The following is a 22,761-nucleotide window of genomic DNA, read 5'->3' as shown; positions in this document are numbered from 1 at the left end:
TGCCTCAGCACTCGCTGCAGCAGAGTCCTTTCAGGGCCCTGGGGCTCTGTGCACATCAGCTCTGGCCTTGCGTGGCTGGCCCTGAATTTCCCTAAACCACACAGCTGAAAATTCTTGGGGGAGGAGGGGGTGATTTTTCTGTTTTAAATCTGGAGTGCCTGCGGCTGAACCTAGGGAACAGGTTCAGCAGCACCAGCAAGGGCAGGAGGGCACTGCCTGGCTGCAATGATTGCACTGGGCTCTGTGTGTTCCCATGGACCACTGGTGTAGGATGGGCCATTGGTTGGATAATCCCATTTTCACCCTTTTTTCTCCTTCCTTCCTTTAAAAGTGACTGATTAAGTGTGACACGGTATAGCCTGCACCCCTGCCGAAGGGGTGCTCATGTTCACTGATGCTGTGTTCTATGCTCCTGTGTTCAGTGCTCCTCCATTCTGTGCTCCTGACAGCCTTCCTGCTTCTGCCAGGCTCTGTCTGGGCTGCCTCTGCTTCATGAACTCCAGTTTGCCTTTCGTGGCTGGAAAACGGATTAAATGAGCAAGACAGGAGAATTAATTAGCTGCCATTTTAAGGATATAGCTTTTGTTGTGGTCTGAAGTGTTTTGAAATGACATTGTGTCACTGAGACAAATGTCCGACTGATTAACAGGCCTTCACCTGCTGGGGTGCCCCATCTATTCGTACTGCACTTCTCCCCCAGGTGGTGAAGGTTCCAAGGTGACCCTCAAGGCCGAGCAGCCAGGAGGAGGTTTGTCTTCGCTGCTGGTTGTGGCCAAGGAAAGCTGGTACCAACGTTTTCTGCTTGTTTAACATTCAGAACAGCTTTTCTGTGCCCTTCCCCAGGATGCTGGCTGCCTGCCAGGCCTGGGGGCAGCAGGAATTGCATGGGGATCTGCGGGATCCAGCTCCTATGGGGGGGGAGGGGAGAGAAGAGAGACAGACCTTTGCGACACCAGACCTGGAACAAACGCGTGCCATTGAAGTCATTTTCAGAAGAGGTGCTGCAGTTCTGCCCTTACTGACCCCTCTTGGAGCACAGAGCTCTCCACCAGAGATCTCCCAGCCCCTGGCAGGGAACGATCTGTGACACAATGAATGCAAATTATCAGCTCCTTTTTTTTGTTTTAGAATTTCATGTAGTAGAAACGTTGCATCCTGCAGCCGAATCAGTGGAAGGCGGTAGAAGAGTGTTGGGTGAGGCTGAAACTCTTCCTATTTGGTTTCATCCAAGGGGCTGTTGGCACAACTTATGTTTGCTTTTCAAGAAGGCTGGCTTATCTGTGAGGAACTGCCATGCAGGGTAAGCACACTGCATCCTTGGGAGCGGGTTAAGCTGCTTTAAGACACCAGTTGCTGGCTTTTGCACCCTTGTATTCAGTGCCGGATGCAGACAGCTGTGACAGCACAGGAAGCAGATGAAGGGTGAGCCTGCTGCTTTCTTCACTCTGTAGTTAAGCAAGCTCCTCTATTTTGATATCTTTCCAACCTTCCCCGTAAGAAAAGCAGAACAGGCAGTGCAAAGAGATCTTGCTCAAGTCTGCGATTGGAACTACCTCCAGCCTGGAAGCAGTCTGCCTGTTCCCCCAGCAGCTGTTGCAAGAGCAGCCCTTGCTGGAGCCTGTCCTTGTGGGCAGGCAGGGCTAGGAAAGCCTTTGCTATGGCCAAGGCAGAAAACCACCGGCCTGTAACATTTTCATCCAAAGCGTCGTCTTTAGCTCCTTGCAGCGCGTTATTTTCATTCCATGCGCTGATCTTATCTCCCAGAAATGAACACCAGGCCAGACACACGCTGTCACACAGAGCTGCCATCATTAAGGCAAGATCACTTATTGTTGATAGAGTCGCTTCAATATGCTCTCACTGGGGATTTCCTGCAGCAGGCTCCAGGTGAGAAATAAAGGCCACTCCCAAACACTTCTTAAGATATCAGTTTTTATTGGACATTGCAAGATCAATAAGAAAAAATAATTTGTACAGCTTTGTACACCATTGCTGCTGAAGAGTAAGGCTACTTGTCACATCACAGAGACCTGGTGCAGCCAACAGGGTGCTCCCAGCATGACTCACATCTGAGGAACCAATGTTTCTCCAAGAATGACTTACAACTGTCAGATGGTAGCACCGCCCACCGTGGACAGGCCTGTGTAGCCTTACCATAGCACAAATGGGGCTTCTTAGACATATAAGGTGAGCAGCCTTGCTCTAAGATACCCTCTCCCAATGGCTCACTGCCAACCACAGTTGCAGGATCAGTCTGGTACAATGATTACAGACCTTTGGCCTCACTTTCCCTCCCTGACACCAGCTAGGGGGGAACCAGAACACTTAAGGTTTTAATTGGCAGAGTAACCCTTTCCAACCAAACCCAGATGTTTAAGAGTGATTGTAGAGCAGCAGCTACGGGTATTGCTCTAGCATTGGGGCACCCAATCCATAGGATGGGCAGAGCTAGAAAGAGAGGCTTCAGTTTACACAGTAGTTTTGCTAAGCTTTTTGCCTTTGACGGTTCTTAGCTGTTTAAAAAACAGGTGCTAGAACAAAAGGTTGATTTTGCACAGAGGCAGTGAGACATCATCAATTCTGGTTGGCCCCATCAGTATCTCGCACTGCCCCCTCTTTGCTGTGGCAGGTAGGTGGGAGAAGAGCGTTCCACTGCTGAACTGAAATGCCAGACCAAGGAAAACGTGAGCATTGATTCAGCCCCTAAGAGGGGATCAGAATTTAGAAGTCAGTAGTTAAGGACTGCATCATCTGTCCTAATAAACACAATCAAGACAGTCATTTTAAATCACCTCCAGGCTCAGCTAGAAAAAGAAATCAATTTTAATGGCTCTGTAGGCAGAAAAGGGGAAACTGTACTATAATTAGCTGAATACCTGTACTGTATTAATGCCAGCAAGCAGACACAGCTGCCGGACCTTGCTCTTGTAACCTTTACAGAAGGGACACTGCTTACTGATACTTAAATACCTCTCACAGAAAAGGGGAACCATTCAGAGGTACCATTCAGAGGTACTTCTGCACCATTCAGTCATCTGTATTCACAATCAAAGAACAAAAATGCAGTGGGTGAAGGAACTGAGCATAGTAGATCATTGATGTGATCAGCAGTGAGCTGCCTCCCCCACGCAGGCACCAACTGTACAGCCACATCCCTGGCAAACAGGGCAACGTAGGACAGTTTGCTTTTAAAGAAAGGAGGGCAACAAGGAAATCATTTGATAATGAAGAATTGAGGAAAAAAAAAACAACCAAAACAAAACCCTTCACAAAACCACTTTCCAGTATTGTAAAAAAATAAAAACAAATGCAACCATTCTGACTTCCTGTACCTCCACCACACAGGTCTCTGTGGCTCTGTAGGAACAGGAAACACTGCCCTTTTTCTGCTGATAAGTGATGCAGTGCACACAGTATTTCTGAAGGAGTTTCTATAAACTGTAGTGCAAGCAAACTGAGAAAATAAATAGCACTCAAACATTCCCTCCTAGCAAAGAACAGTAATCGTGGTAAAATCTAGCTTGTCTTTCATTTTAGCTGAAGTTAGGTTACCTGCAACTTTGTTAGTATGTGAAATTTTGAAGATGTGCTTCACAGCATAACTGTAGAATAATTTACACCGCATTGCCAATTCGTTTTCATCAACAGCATACAAAGAAGGTCCTTAGTTTTTATATATATACTTTATAAAGTCTGGAAGATCAATATAAATACTGCTCCAGAAATTAAAAAAAAAGTGTTTACATCCCCGACTTCAATTTACATCTCTGTGTCCTGGATTATTATTAGGATCTGTAAAAGTCTTAGCGGCGCAGAGGTTCAAGTTTTCGAAATTTCAGTGACGAGCTGGATGACAAAGCATCTTGACTTGAAGAATTCACTGTGTCTGGGGACTGGAACAATACTCTACCACGATGATTAAATACATAAAAAGATGGATGGTTCCTTAACGTCTCAAACGTCCTTCAAAACAAAGGCAGACAGTCAGCGTTAATACTGTTTTAGAGCAGGACTTTTAGAAGAGTCAGTCTGGGGCATTCCAGCTTTTACAAAGCAATGCAGGTTTTGAAAAGAAAACTCAGGAAGGCCATGCTCACCTCACATGTTTTCTAAACTAAGAGAAAATAAGACAAGGGGGAATGGCTTTAAACTAAAAGGGGACATTTAGGTTAGATGTCAGCTCTTGATCGGAGGGCGGTGAGGCCCTGCACTGCTGCCCAGAGAGCTGTGCTCCACCCCTGCAGGTGTTCAAGGCTGGCTGGGATGAGGCCCTGGGCAGCCTGAACTGGTGGGGGCACCCAGCCCGTGGCCTGGAGGTAATGATCTTCAAGGTCCCCTCCAAAGGCATTCCATGAAATACAAAGCCTGACAAATTCTGCGTGTTCAGTTTGCAGAGGCTGCCCATACTGCTGTCAAACTTCACTTTCCTTCCCTGAGCTCAGGGGCAGAGCTGCGGATGGCTATTTGCATGTATACCACATGTGACAGCCTCATGACTTGTAACACTGTCAGTTTCCCATTCCTTTCTACGTCTGAACTTCAGGGTTTTAAGTGCTATGAAGCAATGCTATGGCAATGTCAACTTGTTTAGTTTCCATATTCTCCTAGGCTTACAGGAGCGGACAAAAAGGCCACCCCTGCCATCCTAACTTCACACCCTTTTCAAAATCTCAGTTCAAAGTTCATTATTTTCTTGAAATCTGCAGAAATCTGTCATTCTGCCTGGAATATTTCACTGTGAGATTCAAACAACACAGGCTTTTGCTGTGAAGAAGCCATAAGCAACAGGGGGTGTGACAGGCACACGGCCCCGTGATACGTGAGACTGCCTCACAACAGCGCTCTGTGACTGCTGAGCTCTTACTCCCCAGGCAAACATTTCTGCACAGCAGGATTTTGGAACAGAAGTAAAGGGAAAATGTATTTAATTTGTTCCAGTTTTCTAACTCTCTGCCTTCAGTTCCACATGTTATTGGCTTCCCCAAATATGACTGATTCTGTGTGCCACAGCTGTGTGTGAAGGAGCTGAGCTAAGGAGAGGCCAAGCCTGATGCTGCCACTTTACAGACGTGCCCCATTTGCACAGAGCGTAACGGATGTGTTTATGAGAAGAAATAAAACATACTTATTTTTTAGTTCTGAAGTGGCATCCATGTCTTTAAACTCTCCTGCGATATGTACAATCCCATAGCAGGTAACTGCAAAGGCTAACAGAGTCTGAAGAACTATCTGTAAGAGAGGGGAACAATGCAACACACCGATTACTAAATATTCTTCATGGTAACAAAAAAAAAATCTCATCTTTCAAACTGTGTCTCCTGCACTTTTCACCCAGTGACAGAAAGTGCTTTCCAGTTCAACAGCAGGGAAACTGAGGCACGGGATTATTCAGCAACAGAGATGAGAAAAGCTCACAGCACCTGACAACCTGTCTGTGCTGCATGAACTGCACTGATTCACACAGCTCCACGGGGAGATCTGCACAACAACACACTGTTCTCGTGCACTTAAGGATCTAATGTTCTTCCAGAGAAGTGTATCAGTGCCCAATGGTAGCTGCACAGAGGGGAGGGGGTGCTGTTTGTAGGGGGTGAGCATCTCCTCACCTTTGAGGTTACACAAAACCAGAACAGAGAACTGGAGCGGAATTTAAAAAAAGAAAAAAATAAAATACAGAAGGCCCTTTGGAAGCAGGTTGTGCTGGCATCAGACGGGCACAGAGCCATGCTAGATAAACAAATGTCAGCCAACAAGAGCCAGAGGGAGGATGGTGTTTATGCTGCAGAGCAGGAGACCAGGGCAGCAGCTGTCTGGAGCTCAGGCTGCGCTCAGGGACTGCCTGGCTGAGAGGCATCAGGACAGGGGGAGAGCAGAGGGCCGGGCCGTTGTGCCCTGACAGACACAGCTACGGGATGTGGGGATGGAGAAATCGCGTTCTTTTCAACAGAAGAAACCTGAATTGACGGGTAACCTAAAAGCTGCTCCGCCGCGGATTCCTGCCTACCACGTCAACACAAGAGAGACCCAGCTACCAGCACGGCACCGCGCTTCCCAACCACCCGCACGACCCCGACTTACATCTATGGGAAGCGTCTCGTCCTCCTTCTCTGTCAGCCGCATGTAGGAGCGATCTGCAACACACAAACGCGCGGGGCGTCCAACACGGAGCCCGGCCCGACCTCCGTGGACGCGGCACCTCCACCCCGCGCCGACCGCCGCGCACGGACACGGCCGGCCATCCCGGCCCAGTGCAGCTCCGAGCCCCGCGTCCCCCCCGCCCTGCAGGGCCGCAGCCCGGCCCCGAGTTCCCCGGCGTGCCGACCGCGCCCCGCCGACCCCCCCTCCAGCCCTCCGCGGCGCTGACGCCCGGCACACTCACGCTGCGCCGCCGAGAAGGCCGCGTGGGCCAAAGCGAAGAGGCCGAGTCCCACCAGCCCCTTCCACAGCGAGGCGGCCGCCATCCTGCCCGCCGCGCCGCCGCCAGGGGCGCCCCTACCGGGCGCGGGGTGATGGCGTCACGGGCGGGCGGGGCCACGGGGGGTCGGGACGGGAGGCTGGTGGGCGTGGCCTGCTGGTTTGTGGAGAGCGGTATGTACGGTAGTGGGCGTGGCCTAAAGGGTTGTGGGCGGGGCAGTCCCGCACCCCTCCCCGCGCCGCAGCCCCGCTCGCTGCTCGTCCTCGCTTTGAGGGCTTTTTCTCCTCTCGCCCACCTCGCAAACGATCGCTTTGCGGCCCCGACCGCGCAGCACCGCATCCTCACCCCCACCCCGGCTCCAAACTTCGGCCCCGCGGTCTCCGCCCCTATCCGGGCTCCCGGCACCGCCGTCCCCGCCCCGCGCCTGCGCCCAGCGCCGCTTCCTGCTGGCGGCGGGGCCGGGCCGCGCCGTGCCGGGGCGATGGCGGGGCCGCGGCGGTGGCCGGGCTCGGGTCCGGTGCTGGCGGCGGGGCTATGGCTCGGGGCGGCGGCGGCGGCGGGACGACCCGGGGCTCTGGAGGAGGAGATCGTGTCGGAGAAAGCGGCGGAGGAAAGCCACCGGCAGGACAGCGCCAACCTGCTGGTCTTCATCCTCCTGCTCACCCTCACCATCCTCACCATCTGGCTCTTCAAGCACCGCCGCGCCCGCTTCCTCCACGAGACCGGGCTCGCCATGATCTACGGTGAGGGGCGCGGGCACGGCCGTCCCATCCCGCCGGCACCCCGCGCACCCCCGGGGGCGGCGCCCCGATCCGCGCCTTCTCGCCTTCATCCCGGTGGCGGCGGGGTGCGGGCGGAGCCTGCGGGGGGCGCGGGCCGGGGGGCGCGGCGTGGCCCGCCCCGTGCCCAGCTACGGGCTGTGCTGGAGCCCCGGGCACGGGCTGCTGCCGCAGTTGGTCCTCCTCGTGCCCCGGGTGTGCAGGTGGAAACCCGGGTGTGCCGGGATCGTGCGGTGCGGTTTGAAGGCCGAGCGGCCCTTGGCTGGGCGTTGTGCCGGGGGAATGATTAACGCGGGCACGGAGCCTTATCCAGGCAGGAGCGATGAGCGTAGCATAGGAAAGGCGTCTTGTGGTGGGTGTTGGAATCCACTTCCCTTCGTGCCGCCCACCCCGGGTGTTGTGCAGCTTTGTCGTTTGTGCAGCTTGGTCGTGGCTGAGCTGCCCGTGGAAGGAAGCCCTGCTGTGAGGGTGGTGGCCCGCTGTGTTCCTCTCCTCCTGCTGCCCCACGGTTCAGCTGCAAGCGTCCTTCAGAAAGCTGTGGGGAGGCACGCGGTGCCTGCGCTCACCCATCCCTGCTCACCCATCCCCGCAGGCCCTGGTTGTCACCTCCTGGTTGCACTGTGCTCTCAGAGGATGAACCTCATCATCTCGGTTTCTAAAACGCATCTTTTCCATCGACTCTTTCACAGGCTGCACTGAGGGAGGTGTTGGCAAAAAAAAGTAACATCTCCTGTATGACCAGGCAGAAAATCCCAACTTCTCACTACTTTTTGTGCTCTGTACCTCGGGTCAGAACAGGGACATGGTTTTGGTGGGAACCTGCTGTTCTGCAGCAACAACCTCAAAGCTGCTGGGAACAAAATCAGCGGCTTCAGCTTGGCCATACCCAACTCCTGTGATGCTTTCAGCCCAGAGGAGATCAGTAGAAGACGTGGAAGTGCTGCAGCAGGAGGGCTGCACAACTCACATCTGGGTAGAGGAGCAGTTTGTAAAAGCTTGTCTTTTTCTAGTTGGAAAAAAAAAAAGCCCAAGAACAGAACTTTTGCATGCATCTTTCGTGCTGACTTACTTCACAACTCCCTGGTGTCTGTGTTCTCACCCTGAGTTGTAAGCTGTTGCTTCGGGTGGATTTATACCTTACAAATTACACTGTTGGCTCAGGGCTGGTGTTCAGGAGCTGGAGTTATTTCACTGGGATAGACAGTAGGTGCTCAGCAGCCCCTAGGCTTCATTTCAGTGTTTAAAATTAGGTTCCCACACCCCAGGTACTCAGCATTTAGGCCAATTAAATGAGCAGTCTCGTTTTATTTCGGCTCGGGGGCTGGCGGGGATGTGCCGAAGCTTCTCCAGAAGTTCAGTTTCCTTGTACTGGTTCCCTCTTGGCCCCTGCATTCATCCCAGCTGGGTGTTGGCACGGTGCTTTTGGGTGCTCACTGCATTTTTCTTTCCTTTTAGTGCCCAGATTAATGTGTGCCGTTGGCTTCCTGGTGCTGCTGCCATAATCTGTTAGCCTGTATTTTAAATCTTAACTGAGATATATTCAACAGCACCTGGAAAAAAAAAAAAAAAAAAAAAAAGCCTGTGGGCTTTTCTTCTTTTTAATGAAGTTGGGATAAATGCAATGAAAATGAAGTCGTACTTTGCATAGAAGAGCTCCATGAATTCTCCGGCCTTGCCTGTAGCTCCTCGCTGCTTGCAGCTTCCTGGTGTCAGGTTCTCACTTTTGTCCCATGTTGATACCGGTGGGTGGCTCACAGATTGCTGCTAGGACAGCCCTTCAAATGCCAGAGGTTTTTAAGGTATTTCCTAAGAGACCATCAGAAAGAAGAGGACATGCTGGGCTTGGTCTGCTTAGCCCAGGGCTGGTGCTGGTGTCTGACAAGTTGGGCCGTCTGGGTCAGGTTTGTGCCAGGAGCCTTTGGGCAGCTCCCTTACATGGGAGGTGAGCAGGGAAGGTTGGCTCCAGAGCATTCCCATTCCCTTCCTTCTCCTGTTGCTGGCCAGAGCTGGGGTTTGGCTGGCATGCGGGGCTGGGAACAGCTGCGTGAGTAAGTGAGCTGGTGAGGATGAGCACCACTATCAGATGTAGCCCCTGTTTGGGACAGGGATTAAGAGGCGAGAGGTGGGTGGGTCAGGATCCTTCCTGAATTCCCAGCCACCACCAAAACCTCTCCCTCCTTCCCCTGAGCAGGGCATCTCATTTCAAAGCCACGAGTCCTGGTGTCCCTGGGTGGGATTCCAGCTGAGGAGACAGACAGCTGCCACAGGAGTTTCTGGCTGTGCTGCCTGAATCAAGGAGTTTCCAAACTTTTTTGTGCAGAAGGCCAAGTGGGAAGAGTCCATGGGACATCCCATGCTCACAGCCTGTGGCTGTCAGGAGGCAGTGCTGGGAGTGTGTTCAGTGCACTGTGCCTGAGAGGGGGAGCTGGAGGAGCTCATGCTGGCAAATGCCATCAATCTGGATGCAAGACCTTGGCGTGCAGCTAACGAGCTGTGCTGCAAACGAGGAGTGCCGTATGAACTGCTGACTTGTAAATCCACCCCACTGGACCCCAGCAGGCAGCGTTGGCTCACCCTTAGGTTGATGCTGGTGGTGTGGAGACAAAGCTTGCAGGGCACTGAGCAGAGCACAGTGATTGGCCCCAAATGTTACCTGAGTTACTGCAGCAGGGATTGCTGCTGGGAAGCTCCCTGGTGCAGGAGGTGGCGGCGTGGCTCCACTGCCTGGTGGGTACGGTCTCGCTGTGTGGGGAAGAAGGGAGCTATTCCCATTGTTTTGTGGAAGGAGGAGTTTTTGTAGAAGTTCATAGAATGACTCAGCTGGTTTGGAGTGAAGGAATTGATGGCACAAAAAGTGACCCCAAACCATCCGTGCTGTTCTGGCCAGTGTCTGTGAGCACCCCTTCACTCTGGCCTGGGACAGAAAGATGCTTACTGTCCTCAAAGCATTCACAACAGCTCCTGGTGTCTTTTTAAATCCCCTGCCAATTGTATTTCTCTGCTGGTGTTACATGTCCTATCAGGTCTTCACCTTCAAATGCTCACAGCGTCCATCCCCGGCCCTTTGTGCATCTCTCCCCAGGTGTCCTGGTTGGTGTGGTCCTGCGCTACGGCATCCACGTCCCCAGTGATGTCAACAACGTGACTCTGAGCTGCCAGGTGCAGACCAGCCCTGCCACACTGCTGGTGAACGTCAGCGGGAAGTTCTATGAGTACACTCTGAAGGGGGAAATCAGCGCCCACGAGCTCAACAATGTCCAGGACAATGAGATGCTGAGGAAGGTAAGGGTGCTGGCAAAGGGATGGGGTGCTCCTCACCAGTTCCAGTGGGTTTGTGCAAATACAGAAACCCTGTGTCCGCTGGATCAAGTGATTGTTTTAATCAGTATTTGCTTTGGTTCCATGCATTGTTAGCTAACATGCAATGTAATGAAGCTGTGGTTGCAGCTGATCTTAACTTGAGCTGCTTTGGGCTGTGGGTCTGAAAGATCCCTGACACCTCTATGCCCACCTTGTGGGAGTACAGGGTATCTCATAGCTCATTCTTCCTTCTTTTTTGTCTTGCAGAAGCTTAACAAACCATTCTACTGTTTTTTTGTGTATGTTTGTTTTACAGGTGACTTTTGATCCTGAGGTGTTTTTCAACATTTTGCTTCCTCCAATTATATTTTATGCAGGCTACAGCTTAAAGAGGGTATGTGCCTTTACAATGCCCACGTTTTCAGCTCCTCTGCCACCAGAGCATTTTTTATACTTGAGAGTACTTTGAAGCTTGCTTAGCAGCCACAGCTGTGGAATTGAGTGCAGTGTTCCCAGTGCACATAGGATGGTGGGATGCAGGGTTGTGGGTCTCATTCTTGCCCCAGGAAGAGTTGGTGACTTCAGCTGTTGGCAGCACGGATTTGTGCAGGGGTTTGGATGTGAGCTGGGCCATTCCAGCCATTCCAACTTCTGAAACACTTTGGAGGAGGGAAGGTTTTAGAAAGCTCTGAAATGGAGAGGGAGAGGAAAACGATCCTGTTTAGCTTGCGGGAGAAGGAAGGAGAACTCATGCTGCATTAGGAAATCAGTTCCCAAGGCTCGGAGCAGCACCTTATTAAATACATTGGTACAGGAAAATATCCTCATGTTTATTAATGCTGCACCAGCTGTGCTGCTCTGGCTGCACACCGTGCTGCTGTGCTCATGCAGCTCGTGGTATTTGCAGCGGACACAGGCTGCAGTGGGTATCTCTCCATTGGCACAGCTTGAAATAAATTGTTAGTGAGGTGTCATTCATTTTCTTTCATTTTTTTTTCCTTCTAGAGGCACTTCTTCAGGAACTTGGGATCGATTCTGGCGTACGCTTTTCTTGGCACTGCGATTTCCTGCCTGGTGATTGGGTGAGCAGCTGAGGCCGGGCAGTGCTGGGGAGGCTGTGAGCTGTGTGTGGACTGGGGCTGGGAGGTCAGGCAGGCTTCTTTGTACGCAGTGCTTCCTTTGCACCTCATACAGAACATCCATACGTGCAGCCAGCAGGTGGAAAAACAGGTGCTAACTTGAAATTATTGAAAGTGCAGTCCTAGCAAGCATGAGACACACGAGTGGAGAGCAGAATCATAAAGGTGCGTCCTGCCCTTACTTGCTGGAGACAGATGCCTGGCAAACACAGATTGTGTTTCTAACTATTTGTCTATGTGCACAGAAGGAGCTAGATAATTCCTGTTCTGAATAGCAATACGTGGATGTACGGTGTTTTCCACTGGAGATCCAGGGGATTCAGCCAAGCTCAGTGCCTGCATTATCTCTTCCTAGCTGGAAGTTTGGGATGTTTTATAGTGAGGCCAAGGCTGTCCCACTGAAATGTGTTGGCGTGAAGTCTGTGAAGCAGACCCAGAGGTGTTGCCATGGCCCATCCCATTTCCCTGCCTGCTGCTCTTTGTGGCCATGTTGTCAGCAGGGGAGTTTCACTGCCATCTCCTCCCAGTGCTGTTACTTTGGTGCTGTGCTGCCGGTGCTTTGGATTCCAGTTCTGCACTCTGCTTTGGGACCCCGGTGTTGCATCAGACTGAGTTCATGCAACGCAGCTCTTCAGTGTTCCTATCCTTGGACAACTTTGGGGGGTTACTTTGGCAGATTCTGGGGAACTCTTTGCTCTGCAGATCTGAGCAGTGGCCTCTTCTGCTCCCGCAGCTCGGTCCTGTATGGCTGTGTCGCGCTGATGAAGGTCACCGGGCAGCTCGGGGGAGACTTCTACTTCACCGACTGCCTCCTCTTCGGGGCCATTGTATCAGCTACTGACCCAGGTATGTTAGGTGCTCTTTTTCCCTTGTTTTGCCTGCGTTTGGGGAAGAGGGGAAGAAAGGAGAGATCTGAAACCTGTGCAGTTTCCCATTTTCTGAATTTTGAAGTTAGGTTTATTTGCAGCGCTCTCAGCGGTCAGATTTCTTCCCTTTTGTTTCCTTCCAGTTGTGTGTAATATACTTTCAAAAATTCTGCTTTTCTTAGTCTTGGTCTGCTGTGAAACCCAGTCTCTCTTTCACCTCTTCTGGGTCCATTGGGACAGGTGTCTGCTTCTGCTGTCTGCTTCTGACATCCTGCACAATTAGCGAATGCAGAACAATACTGTGCAGGAGGTTTTAGTTCAACCTTAATAAAACCAAATGCCTTCAGCCTCTGTTTGGATGGGATTTTGGAAGTGGCTAATCTAACAGAAAATTGATCTTCATGAGCAGTACTGAGGGTAGTAGTGACAACTTGGTCTGCTGAAGCAATTTGTAAATGAAAACTAAGAAAACCACACCTTGTCCAGCTGAACCTCACGTGACTGATGGTTGCTTTTACATGGCAGCTGTTTGTTTGCACATTCCAGTTTCCTCTAAAAAAGCAGGGCCATGGAAGGGCTTCTTCTTCCTCCAGCCCTTTGTTGATCAGTTCTGGAGTCAGCCTGGCTGCTGCATTTGGGAAAGGTGCAGTGGAGTTGCAGTAGCTCTGGGAGCTCTAAATGCAGATACTGGTCAGTTTTACATGAGAGGGAAGGGCTGCAGGCCTGGGTAAGCCAAATCTTCTGCCCTTCTGAAACAGGTGCTAGTGGCTGTCATTTCTGATGAATTTGGCTGTTACCTGCTTATCTCATCAGTCATTTCCATTTTTGAAGACAAATTAAGGAGTGTGTGTGTATGTATATGTGACTATTACTCCTGATAGTTTTATTAAAAAATCTAGCTGACGTGATTTCCCAGCTTCTCCAAGCGTGTCCCCCTGAGGCTGAGCCTCCTCTGTTCCTGGGGAACTGGAGTGCCTGCAATGGGGAGAGCACCCTGTGGGTGTGTGGGGAATCCCTATGGCAGATGGGCAGCCTCTTTAGGTAATGCTTAGAGATGATGCAGAGCTGTTGGTGAGACGTCCCTTCTTCAAGCTTGAAAGTAGAAGCAAGATTTCATGGGTGAAAAAAGAGCATAGGGGTTAAATCCCCATCAGTGTGCAAGAGGGAGTCCCTGAATATTCTCAATTCTAATGTATTTATCTTACTGGTATATCATAGAATCATAGAATGGCCTGTGTTGAAAAGGACCACAATGATCATCTAGTTTCAATCCCCCTGCTGTGTGCAGGATTGCCAACCACCAGACCAGGCTGCTCAGAGCCACATCCATTGTTGGAAAGGTGACCCCAAGAAGCTGGCTAGAGTTAGCAGCCCGTGGCAGCAGACTCTGCTCTCTGCTTCAGAATGCAGACCTGATGCCCAGGATGCGTCTTCCTAAAAGGATGGGAAGGTCAATCATAAGACAAATCTGTGTCATAAAGAACAGAAGGAAGACAGGAAGAGCACAGGGGGGCAGCTGGTGCCTCTGGAAGTACAGAAGGCAGCTTTCTAAAAGGAACCTTTTGTCTTTGACACCAAACTGACGGCACCTTTTTGAATGTCTCTCTATTTTTCTATTTGTCAGTGACTGTTCTTGCCATATTCCATGAACTCCAGGTTGATGTTGAGCTGTATGCCCTTCTCTTTGGCGAAAGCGTCCTCAATGATGCCGTTGCCATAGTGCTGTCTTCGTAAGTTCGTCTGTTTTTACTTTTAATTGTTTTGTACCTTACATGTTGGGCACTGTGGGGAGCCACCAGGCCTCACTCCTGTAAAACAGGAGCATCAGTGCTGCCCAGTCCAGAATTTCCTATTAAGTGTCCCCAGAAGCTGTAGTGACCTTCTGATCACTCTCCTCCTTGAAGACACTACTGGGGAGTGTGGGTTGGAGTTACAGTGTCTTGCTGCACGATGTTGTGCTCTCTGATGGCCTGCTGACCCAGCCTCTCTGACGTGCCAAAAGCACTGCATCTCTATGCCAGCTACAGGATCCCACTGAAGCCCTTTGCTCAATGTCTGCTCCTGCTGGCCCCCCACCCACAAATGCTGTGTTGGTTTGGGTGGGAATAGATGCTAAAGCAGCTGTCTGCTTTCTCTGCTCACTGTGCGTGCCTCAAGAAGAGGGCATTGCTGGATCCTGTGCTGAGCACCTGCACCAGAAAGTGGCTGCCTTTCTAAAGAGTGTTTTATAATATTCTTTAATATTTTATGTCCTCTGCATGTGGGACATATTTTATCCGCATTGCCTTTGTGTTGTCAACATGGGAGCCTATCTGGAAATACATCGTGCCTGCAGTTGTGACAGGTTAACTTATAGCTACGACTAATGCAGAAAACATTTCTGGAATATTTGTCACGCTGCTTGCGTGGGTTTTACTGACGTGGAGGCAGCACTGTGAGCTCCATACTGATTTGCATTTACTAAATCGAGCATTTCTGGAACTGTTTGCATCACTCCTGCCCTGCAAAGAGGTGCATTGTGGCAGGGAACCTGGCTGTAAAGGGAACTGAACCCAGAACTGAAAAATGGTGTGCAGTTTGGTGCTGGGCTGCAGTTTGCTTCTCCCAAAGGGGATTTCACAGTGGCTGAAGCACGGCTCCCAAAAGGCGTGGGCAATGGTGTTTTATTAGTGGTGCCAAAAACAAAACCAGGAGGAAGGCTGCAAAAGGGTCAAGTGCCCAACCTACATCCAAACAGGGGGAAACCAACTGGGATTTAAAAAAAACCCACACAAAACAACGAAGCCACAGAATGAGGCCATGGTGGTGAGTGGGAAGTAGAAGGTGGATGAAAGAAACGAAACCTGTGGCTTACGCTATAAAAGATGATGCAGAAGAATTAAAATTTATGAAAAGCAGGAAATTTAGCAAGGGAAGGGACCCGTTACAAGTTGGAAAGTGTTGGCTTATCCTTTGTGTTGCAGAAAAATGTTGGTCTGTTATTTGGGGGAAAGCTGGAGGAAGTGTGGGTGACAGTAACTTTCCATTCCAGCATAACTCAGGAGGTTAAACAGCAACTGCCCAAAGGTCGTGTCCAAGAGGCAGCCAGGGGACGGCTAACCAGGAGTTAATGTTCTCAACACGTGGACCTGAAAGAAAGCTGGTTGTGAACCAGCCCCATTCACCCTGCTGCCCTGTGAGGTTGCACTTCAGCACCCAGAGCAGTGCAGCATAAACACAGTGCATGCTAAATGCAGTAAAGCTGAGGAACTTGCAGTTCTCCATGGGATATTTGCATCAGCTGCTTCTGCGGTGTCGGCAGAGAAGTGCTGGCTTCCCACTTAAATGCTCTGTGTTCCCAGAGGGTCTGGCTTTATGGGGAGCTGATGCCAGGCCCCCACACTGCCATTGTAAATAATGAACTGTTGCCTAGCGAATGCATTTGCAGATGTGCAAGAGATGGGCTTTGCTCTGATGCTCCGGAAGGAGCAAATGCAGAGCCTCCCTGGGGCAGCTGGGCTGCAGGAGTGGGGCTGGGAGTGAAGGGCAGCCCAAGTGGGCCAGGGGCAGTTTGCTCCCTCCCCGCTGCTCTGTTTTCTCACGCTCACAGTTTGCAGCAGTCATAGCATTTTGATAAGCAGACTAAGGAGTGTTTTGTTCTTGTGTGTGCTTCTCTCCCCTCTTTCAGCTCAATTGTTGCTTACCAGCCGGCGGGTGACAACAGCCACACGTTTGATGTCATGGCAATGTTCAAGTCCATTGGGATCTTCCTGGGGATATTCAGTGGATCCTTTGCAATGGGAGCAGCTACTGGAGTTGTGACAGCTTTAATATCCTTTTCTTTGTGTTCTTTTTCTTCCCCCCGAGCTTTTTCATAACAGCTTCCTCTTTCGCTGTGCTGCGTTTCGCCCAGACTCGGTGTTTCATGATTGCCTATGAATGAAAGGCAGCACCATGGCCTTTGTGGGGGCAGGTGATGCAGTGCTGCTGTGACACACAGAGTGCACACCCTTTCACCTACAGTTGCTCTCTGAGTTGTCCTTAACCATCTGCAACGTCACCAAGTTCACCAAGCTGCGGGAGTTCCCACTGCTGGAGACTGGCCTGTTCTTCTTGATGTCCTGGAGCACCTTCCTGCTGGCCGAAGCGTGTGGCTTTACAGGTAAGCTCCAGCTCCACCTGGGATAGAAATCTGTAGGGATGCCACTGGGTTTTGCTTCTTGCAGAGGGCTCTCCTCTGCTTCCACAGGTTTAATTGCTCTGGGTTTTAGCATTATTGCATTGAACCCCATGCTGCTGGGGTGCAGCTTAGCTCCCTTTTTGTGGCCAGGAGTCTAACGCAATGCTGTGCTCCCCAGGTGTGGTGGCTGTACTCTTCTGCGGGATCACGCAAGCCCATTACACCTATAACAACTTATCTACAGAGTCCCAGCACAGAACTAAGCAGGTGAGAGCCCCCGAGCCCCCTTCATCCTCTGAATCTGCAGTTCAGTATTCTCTGCTTCTCTCTAGCCAGAGTGAAGGGCATCTGCCAGTTTGCAGCTGTGTTTTGCTAGGGTTGCTTCTGCAGAAGCGTTTGTTCTGTGATGGATGGGCTAAGATTCTTCTTGTTAAATCTATGTTTAACTCCCTTTCAATTTTTATTTTTTTTTCTTGCAGTTGTTCGAACTTCTGAATTTCTTGGCAGAAAACTTCATCTTCTCCTACATGGGACTTGCACTGTTCACCTTCCAGAACCACATCTTTAACCCTACCTTCGTGGTGGGGGCTTTTGTATCCTTTGCTTTTTTTTTTTTTAATGAATAAGAAAAAAAGAGAGGTTCCTCATTCCTAGTTTGTGGTTTTTCATACGGATGCATTTTTTTCCCCCACTCAGCCTAGCTTTATTTTTAAAAGAGGGTTTCTCCTGTGTAATTCTGCTGCTGCTGGTTATTTTATGACAGTGTTTTCCCAGCTTCTTTTTTACTGTCTTGCCTGCTTCCAAGGGCCATTCATTGGCTGCTGCAGGGGCTCAGGGCTGGATGTGAATATGATGCCTCATCATCATATGGCACAGGAGTGGCAGCATGGCACAGGAGTGGCATTGCAGATAGTCACCTCCTGATGCAGCAGTTTGTTTCCTTTGTTCTGTGCTATTCTCTTTGGTTAACCCTGAAAAAAGCATCTTTTTGTTAAAATAGCATAGTGAAACTATAGGAGATGCTTCTGAGTGATGCAGTGAGAAAGGATTTTCCCTTCTACTGGCTGATGCTAGGGGGGACACACAACCAGCCCTGCTATGTCTCAGAAAAGTGAGAATCAGAAGGAATTTTGTTCATGTCACAGAAGCCATTGCAGATGTGCAGAATTATTTTCACTCTTTGCCTGCAGTGAAGCACGTTTATACAGATGAATAAATGTTATCTTCACCACTGCTGACCTGTGAGTTTCCAGTGGGATTTGCTGAATTTCCCCCCACTTAGCTTTTGAAAAGTTGCTTTGGGGTAAAGGGAGTGAAGGACACAGAAATTCATTTGGGTGCTCAGATTGAAATTATGTGCTCTGTCTCTTAGTAGGAACTGGCTCAGTGTTGAAGTGGCTCATTCGTGTGAAAGAATACGAAATACATCTCTGATGCAAATTCATGGTGTTCAGGAAAGAACATAAAAGCTGGGAGCATTTTACATATTATTTGAGGCTGCACTGAATTCTGGTGGCTGCAAGATTAGTTTTGCCATCTGGGCATTGGTATTAAAACATACGGCTTCAAAGAGAAAAGCAGTATGAAGGGGCTGTTCTTCTTTGTATCTTACAGGCTATGGAAACAGCATTAGGGTATTTTTTTTTCCTTCTCAGCTGCTGCTGCTTTCATTTTGCTGAATAATCTTTGGGAATGAGGCTTTGCTTATAGCTTCAAGCCGAGCTGTGTGGTGTGCTGAGGAATGGCAGGGGTTGTGGAAGCTGTGAAAACCTGAGCTTTGCAAAGGACAAGTAATCTTTGTGGTGGAAAAGGAGCACAGCACAGGAGAATGTGCAGTGAGAAGTGGTGTTTTTCCTCTTCTCTCTTGTCAAACCTGCCCTCTCCTCATTTCCCTTGTTTATTTATATTTGTCTCTGTGTGATATTCCTGATCTGCTGTGTGTGGTTCACTTTGGTGAGGCATAGCATGCTTTTCCCACACTGAGCTGGGCTGTTGTCTTTGCATCTCAAGGACTGGTGTTTTCAGAGCTCCTCGTGTTGCTGCTTGGCACCAGGAATTGGCTCTGTGTGCAGAGGTGGGATACGATGGGAGACACAGGAAGAACAGTTTCCTTAACAAGTACAAACACAGCTTGCTATCTTCCTAGGAAGAGCTGCCAATATTTACCCACTGTCATTTTTACTGAATTTGGGGAGGAGAAATAAGATTGGAACAAATCTGCAGCATATGATGATGTTTGCTGGTACGTTATTGCATCCTTTTCTCTGAACACGTTGCACATCCCGAGCCACCTCTCAGGGCTGGGCAGGCCAGGGCTCTGTGGGACTCACCAGGTGGAGCAGGGGGGTCTGGGCAGTGGAATGTTGGTGCTACGTTGCAGTAGAGATGGAGCCCTGTCCCTGATAGCTACTCCACTGTCCCTTCCTCTCACAGGGCTGCGAGGAGCCATGGCATTTGCCCTTGCCATCCGTGACACGGCCACCTATGCCAGGCAGATGATGTTCAGCACCACGCTGCTCATCGTTTTCTTTACCGTGTGGGTTTTCGGTGGGGGCACCACAGCCATGCTGTCCTGCCTGAATGTCCGGTGAGTACAGCCACCAGTGTGGGCATGGAGCTGCAGAGCTCCCGTCCTTCCCCATGGCAGGCAGCACACACCCACAGGCATTGCCTGTGCTCACCCTGTGCTTGCTTTCTCCTCCTCAGGGTCGGTGTGGACGCGGACCAGGAGAACGTGGTGAGTGCAGCTTTTGGTCTTTGCTCTGCACTCCTTGGTGCAGGAATTGTGCCTGGGAGCCTGGGAATGCTCCTCTTTGCTCTGCTCCCTTCTTGCTGTGGGAGGATTTTCAGCAGTTTGCAGTCAGTAGGAGTCATTGCTTTTCTGTGCCCTCTGGAGTTGTAATGGGGCTTTCTTTTTGTTCAGTTTGAAAGAAAGCCTCAGAAGTGTTTCGTTGCAGTGTTTAGACAGTCCATGTTATTGCTGCAAGACATTTTGTCTCTCTCTTTGAAGTTAATATCAAAATCTGCATGACACACAGGCTCTCTGCCATCCCAGCATCCCATGCAGGACAGAAGTGCCATTCATTGCCCCATTTCATGTAGCATCTCCAGGCTTGCCGTGCCTCTGTGTGCTGGGAGCAGCCACGTGGCTGAGCAGGGACCACTGGTGGCAGTGAAATGAGTGCTGCAGCCTGGCCATGCTGTGGCTGTGCCTCTGGCTGATTTCAGGGTGGGCTCTGCATCCTGGGGGCTTGTTTCATTCAGTGCCTCTGGCTGGGTTGCTCATCTCCTAAAGAAAAAGGCAGCTGGAATCTGAAAGCCAAATTGCTGTGAAATGTGTAATTGTATTCATAGGCCCTTCCAAACAGTTTTGTGTTTTTCTCCAACTAAAAGGAAGCACTGAGTGCCCGTGGCACATGATTATTTGCATATTAAACCTCAAGGGAGATTGGAAAGAGGCTGGCCCTGTCAGCTGCCATTAAGTGTGATGTCTGGGCACATTGCTGGCTGTGGGGCACTAATCTTTAGGGGCAGAAGCTGGAAAGCCCCAGCAGAAAATCTCCCTGAGGCTGTGAGTGATGTCCACGTGCTCACTGCACCCTAAGCTCTCTGCTAGGAAGGTGTTCTCCTGCATTCCACAGAATCAGCATTTTGCTCTTCTACTGATAACATTTTGCTCTCTCACAGGGCGTCCCAGAGAGTGAGAGGAGGAGCACAAAGGCAGAAAGCGCCTGGCTGTTCCGCATGTGGTACAACTTTGATCACAAGTATCCTTGAGTTGTGTTTGGGGCTGTGCCAAATCCCCCATGCCAGCTTTGCAGATGAGCCAGCACTCACTTCCCTGTCCCATGGCCATTTAGCACAGTGCTGGCTCAGTCCAAAGCTGTGTTCCCAGCCTGGAAACCCAGAAGGTCTCCAAAGGTCTCTGGTGCCTGTTCCCCAGGGCAGGAGGGCAGGGAGGCAAGGGACATACCCTTTCATAGCCCTCCTGCTGGATCAGTGTCTCTCCTCTGTCTCAAATGCTTTGCCATGAGCTAACATATGCCAGGCTGAGAGGTGCAGGATGGTGGGACAAGGGATGCTGCAAATCCTCTTGCAGTGCCCTGATCCACTCGTATCCCTTTTGTTGGTTGCACTCAGGTTGCTTATCCCTTTCAGTTTTATGGTTTCAGGGATTTGTGTTTCTTTCCTTCCTCTGATTTCCCCCAGACACCAAGCCCCGCTGCTGCATCCACTCCTGACTCCTTGACACTGCTGTGCTCCTCTCGTGTTCCTTGTTCTTCCTTACCCCTCCCTGCAGCTACTTGAAGCCTCTGCTGACACACAGCGGCCCTCCCCTCACCACCACACTGCCAGGCTGCTGTGGGCCCATAGCCCGCTGCCTGACGAGCCCTCAGGCCTACGAGGTGAGTCCGGTGGTGCCCCCTCTTTGGTGGAGTCAGTGGGGTTTGATGTGCTTGTGTTCCTCTGCAGCCTTTGGGTGCCAAGGAGGAAGTCAGATACGTGGGCTGAGTCCCATGAGCGTGTTGCTCTTTCAGCTGACTGTTCGGCCATGGAGGGTCGCACGATGTGTGGGTGAGAGTTCATGGCTGCATGAAGCTTGGGTGTCCTTTCTCAGGTTTTATCAGCAGGGAAGTTCAGTTTTTTCCACAGTGTAGGAAAGGCTGCGGTGCAGCGCCTGTGCTCATTCAGCAGCATGAATTTTGGGTGATCCTGTTGGAGTTGGACTCAACGATCTTTATGCATCCCTTCCAACACGGGGTATTCTACGACAGCTGTTTGAGAAACATTAAACAGCGCTTTGCCTCTTTTCGTTGCCCAGAACCAGGAGCAGCTGAAGGACGATGACTCCGACCTCATTTTGAACGATGGGGACATCAGTCTGACCTACGGGGATTCCACCGTCAACACCGACTCGGTCACGTCCAGCAGCGTGCCACGGCGCTTCGTGGGGAACAGCTCTGAGGATGCTCTTGATCGAGAGCTGGCTTTTGGGGACCATGAACTTGTGATCCGGGGAACACGCCTGGTCCTTCCCATGGACGATTCGGAGCCGCCATCAAGCATCCTGGATAGCGCAAGGCACGGCCCAGCGTAAGGCTGCTTGGTTTAATTGACAGTAATGTTTGCATATATGATCAAGAAATGTGTACTACCTAAAGTCTAATGCATGTCTCAAAATGTTTAAGCTGTATAAATATTATTTATATGGTGTCAGAAGAATATAAATATTCTCTGCCAAGCACTTGTAAAGAACAAGCTGCAATTTTAAGTTAAAAACTGTGTTGACTGCACTGTGTAGGGTGGAACCGTTTTAGCATTGAGCCTATTGCACACAGCGAGCTTCTGTAATGTGTGATTTGATGAAGGGTTTTGTTCCCAGCTAGGTAAGTAAAGGAGCTGACTCCCTGCCCCTCCTCTGAACGCGGGAGGTGCTGGCCAGCAGCAGGAGTTGCTTTCTGCTCAGATGAGGGTTAGTTTTTGCCTCTGATCTTTGGATAGTTGTGCTTGATATGGCAGCAGAACAACAGACTGCAGGCTCTCATTGGCTGTCTGGGAACCTGAGCAGGGAGCTGGAGATTTTCTGCTTTTAGTGACCCTACAGCTCTGTCCAGAGCTGATGGCAGACCCCCCCAGACTAACAGCTTGATGGAGGGGTGAGTTGTGCTGGAGAATGAGCTGGTCCTGCAGAAGCTACACAGGGTGTGCACAGGTTATAGGGCCGACTCTGCCTTTCAGCAGCTTTCTAGAAGCAGCCAACAAACCCTGAATTGGTGACCAGACTTCACATTTGGGAAGCGACTGTGTCTTTGTGCAAGCAAATCTCTGCTGAAGCCGTGGATGTGCTGGACCAGAGTGTGGCCAGTCCTGATGGCTGCAGGCTGACACAGTGCCTCCGTGCTTCCCCAGGGGCACTCAGCACCTGAGTGGTACTGAAGGGAGTTGTCCATCTGTCCGTCCTCCTGTATGGTCGAAATCATTGCACTTTGTTTAATAACTCCTTAGCATTAGCATGCTGTGTGTCTGTAATCCCCACCTGATCTCTCTCACGTCTTTTACCATTTAACGAGCAATGTTTGCCAGTTGATTTTCTTCTTATTAT

The 22,761-nt window shown here is 50.5% G+C and overlaps 2 protein-coding genes across 2 annotated transcripts; one reads left to right on the top strand and one right to left on the bottom strand.

The window, feature by feature from the left end:
* Positions 1 to 3,803: 3,803 nt before the first annotated feature.
* On the bottom strand, positions 3,804 to 6,461 carry MMGT1 (membrane magnesium transporter 1; the record flags this gene model as incomplete). The annotated part of the gene is made up of 4 exons (XM_079541902.1): positions 3,804 to 3,963; positions 5,126 to 5,229; positions 6,079 to 6,131; positions 6,380 to 6,461. 4 exons carry the CDS (start codon positions 6,459 to 6,461, stop codon positions 3,804 to 3,806), a joined length of 399 nt encoding a protein of 132 aa, XP_079398028.1.
* A 48-nt stretch (positions 6,462 to 6,509) lies between these two features.
* On the top strand, positions 6,510 to 21,756 carry SLC9A6 (solute carrier family 9 member A6; the record flags this gene model as incomplete). Its single annotated transcript, XM_079541836.1, is given in 18 exon segments — positions 6,510 to 6,588; positions 6,689 to 6,739; positions 6,742 to 7,158; positions 10,277 to 10,476; positions 10,811 to 10,888; positions 11,500 to 11,576; positions 12,367 to 12,479; positions 14,124 to 14,229; positions 16,167 to 16,322; positions 16,540 to 16,640; positions 16,837 to 16,925; positions 17,138 to 17,251; positions 18,789 to 18,900; positions 19,092 to 19,245; positions 19,365 to 19,395; positions 20,346 to 20,425; positions 20,959 to 21,064; positions 21,481 to 21,756. Coding segments are annotated over 18 exon segments (2,340 nt in total).
* Positions 21,757 to 22,761: the final 1,005 nt, after the last annotated feature.

This window comes from Tetrao urogallus (assembly GCF_951394365.1).
Source record: "Tetrao urogallus genome assembly, chromosome: 13".
In the NCBI taxonomy this organism is placed as follows: domain Eukaryota; kingdom Metazoa; phylum Chordata; class Aves; order Galliformes; family Phasianidae; genus Tetrao; species Tetrao urogallus.
Note: the sequence above shows the minus strand (reverse complement) of the source record. Positions and strands in the feature narration are given on the sequence as shown.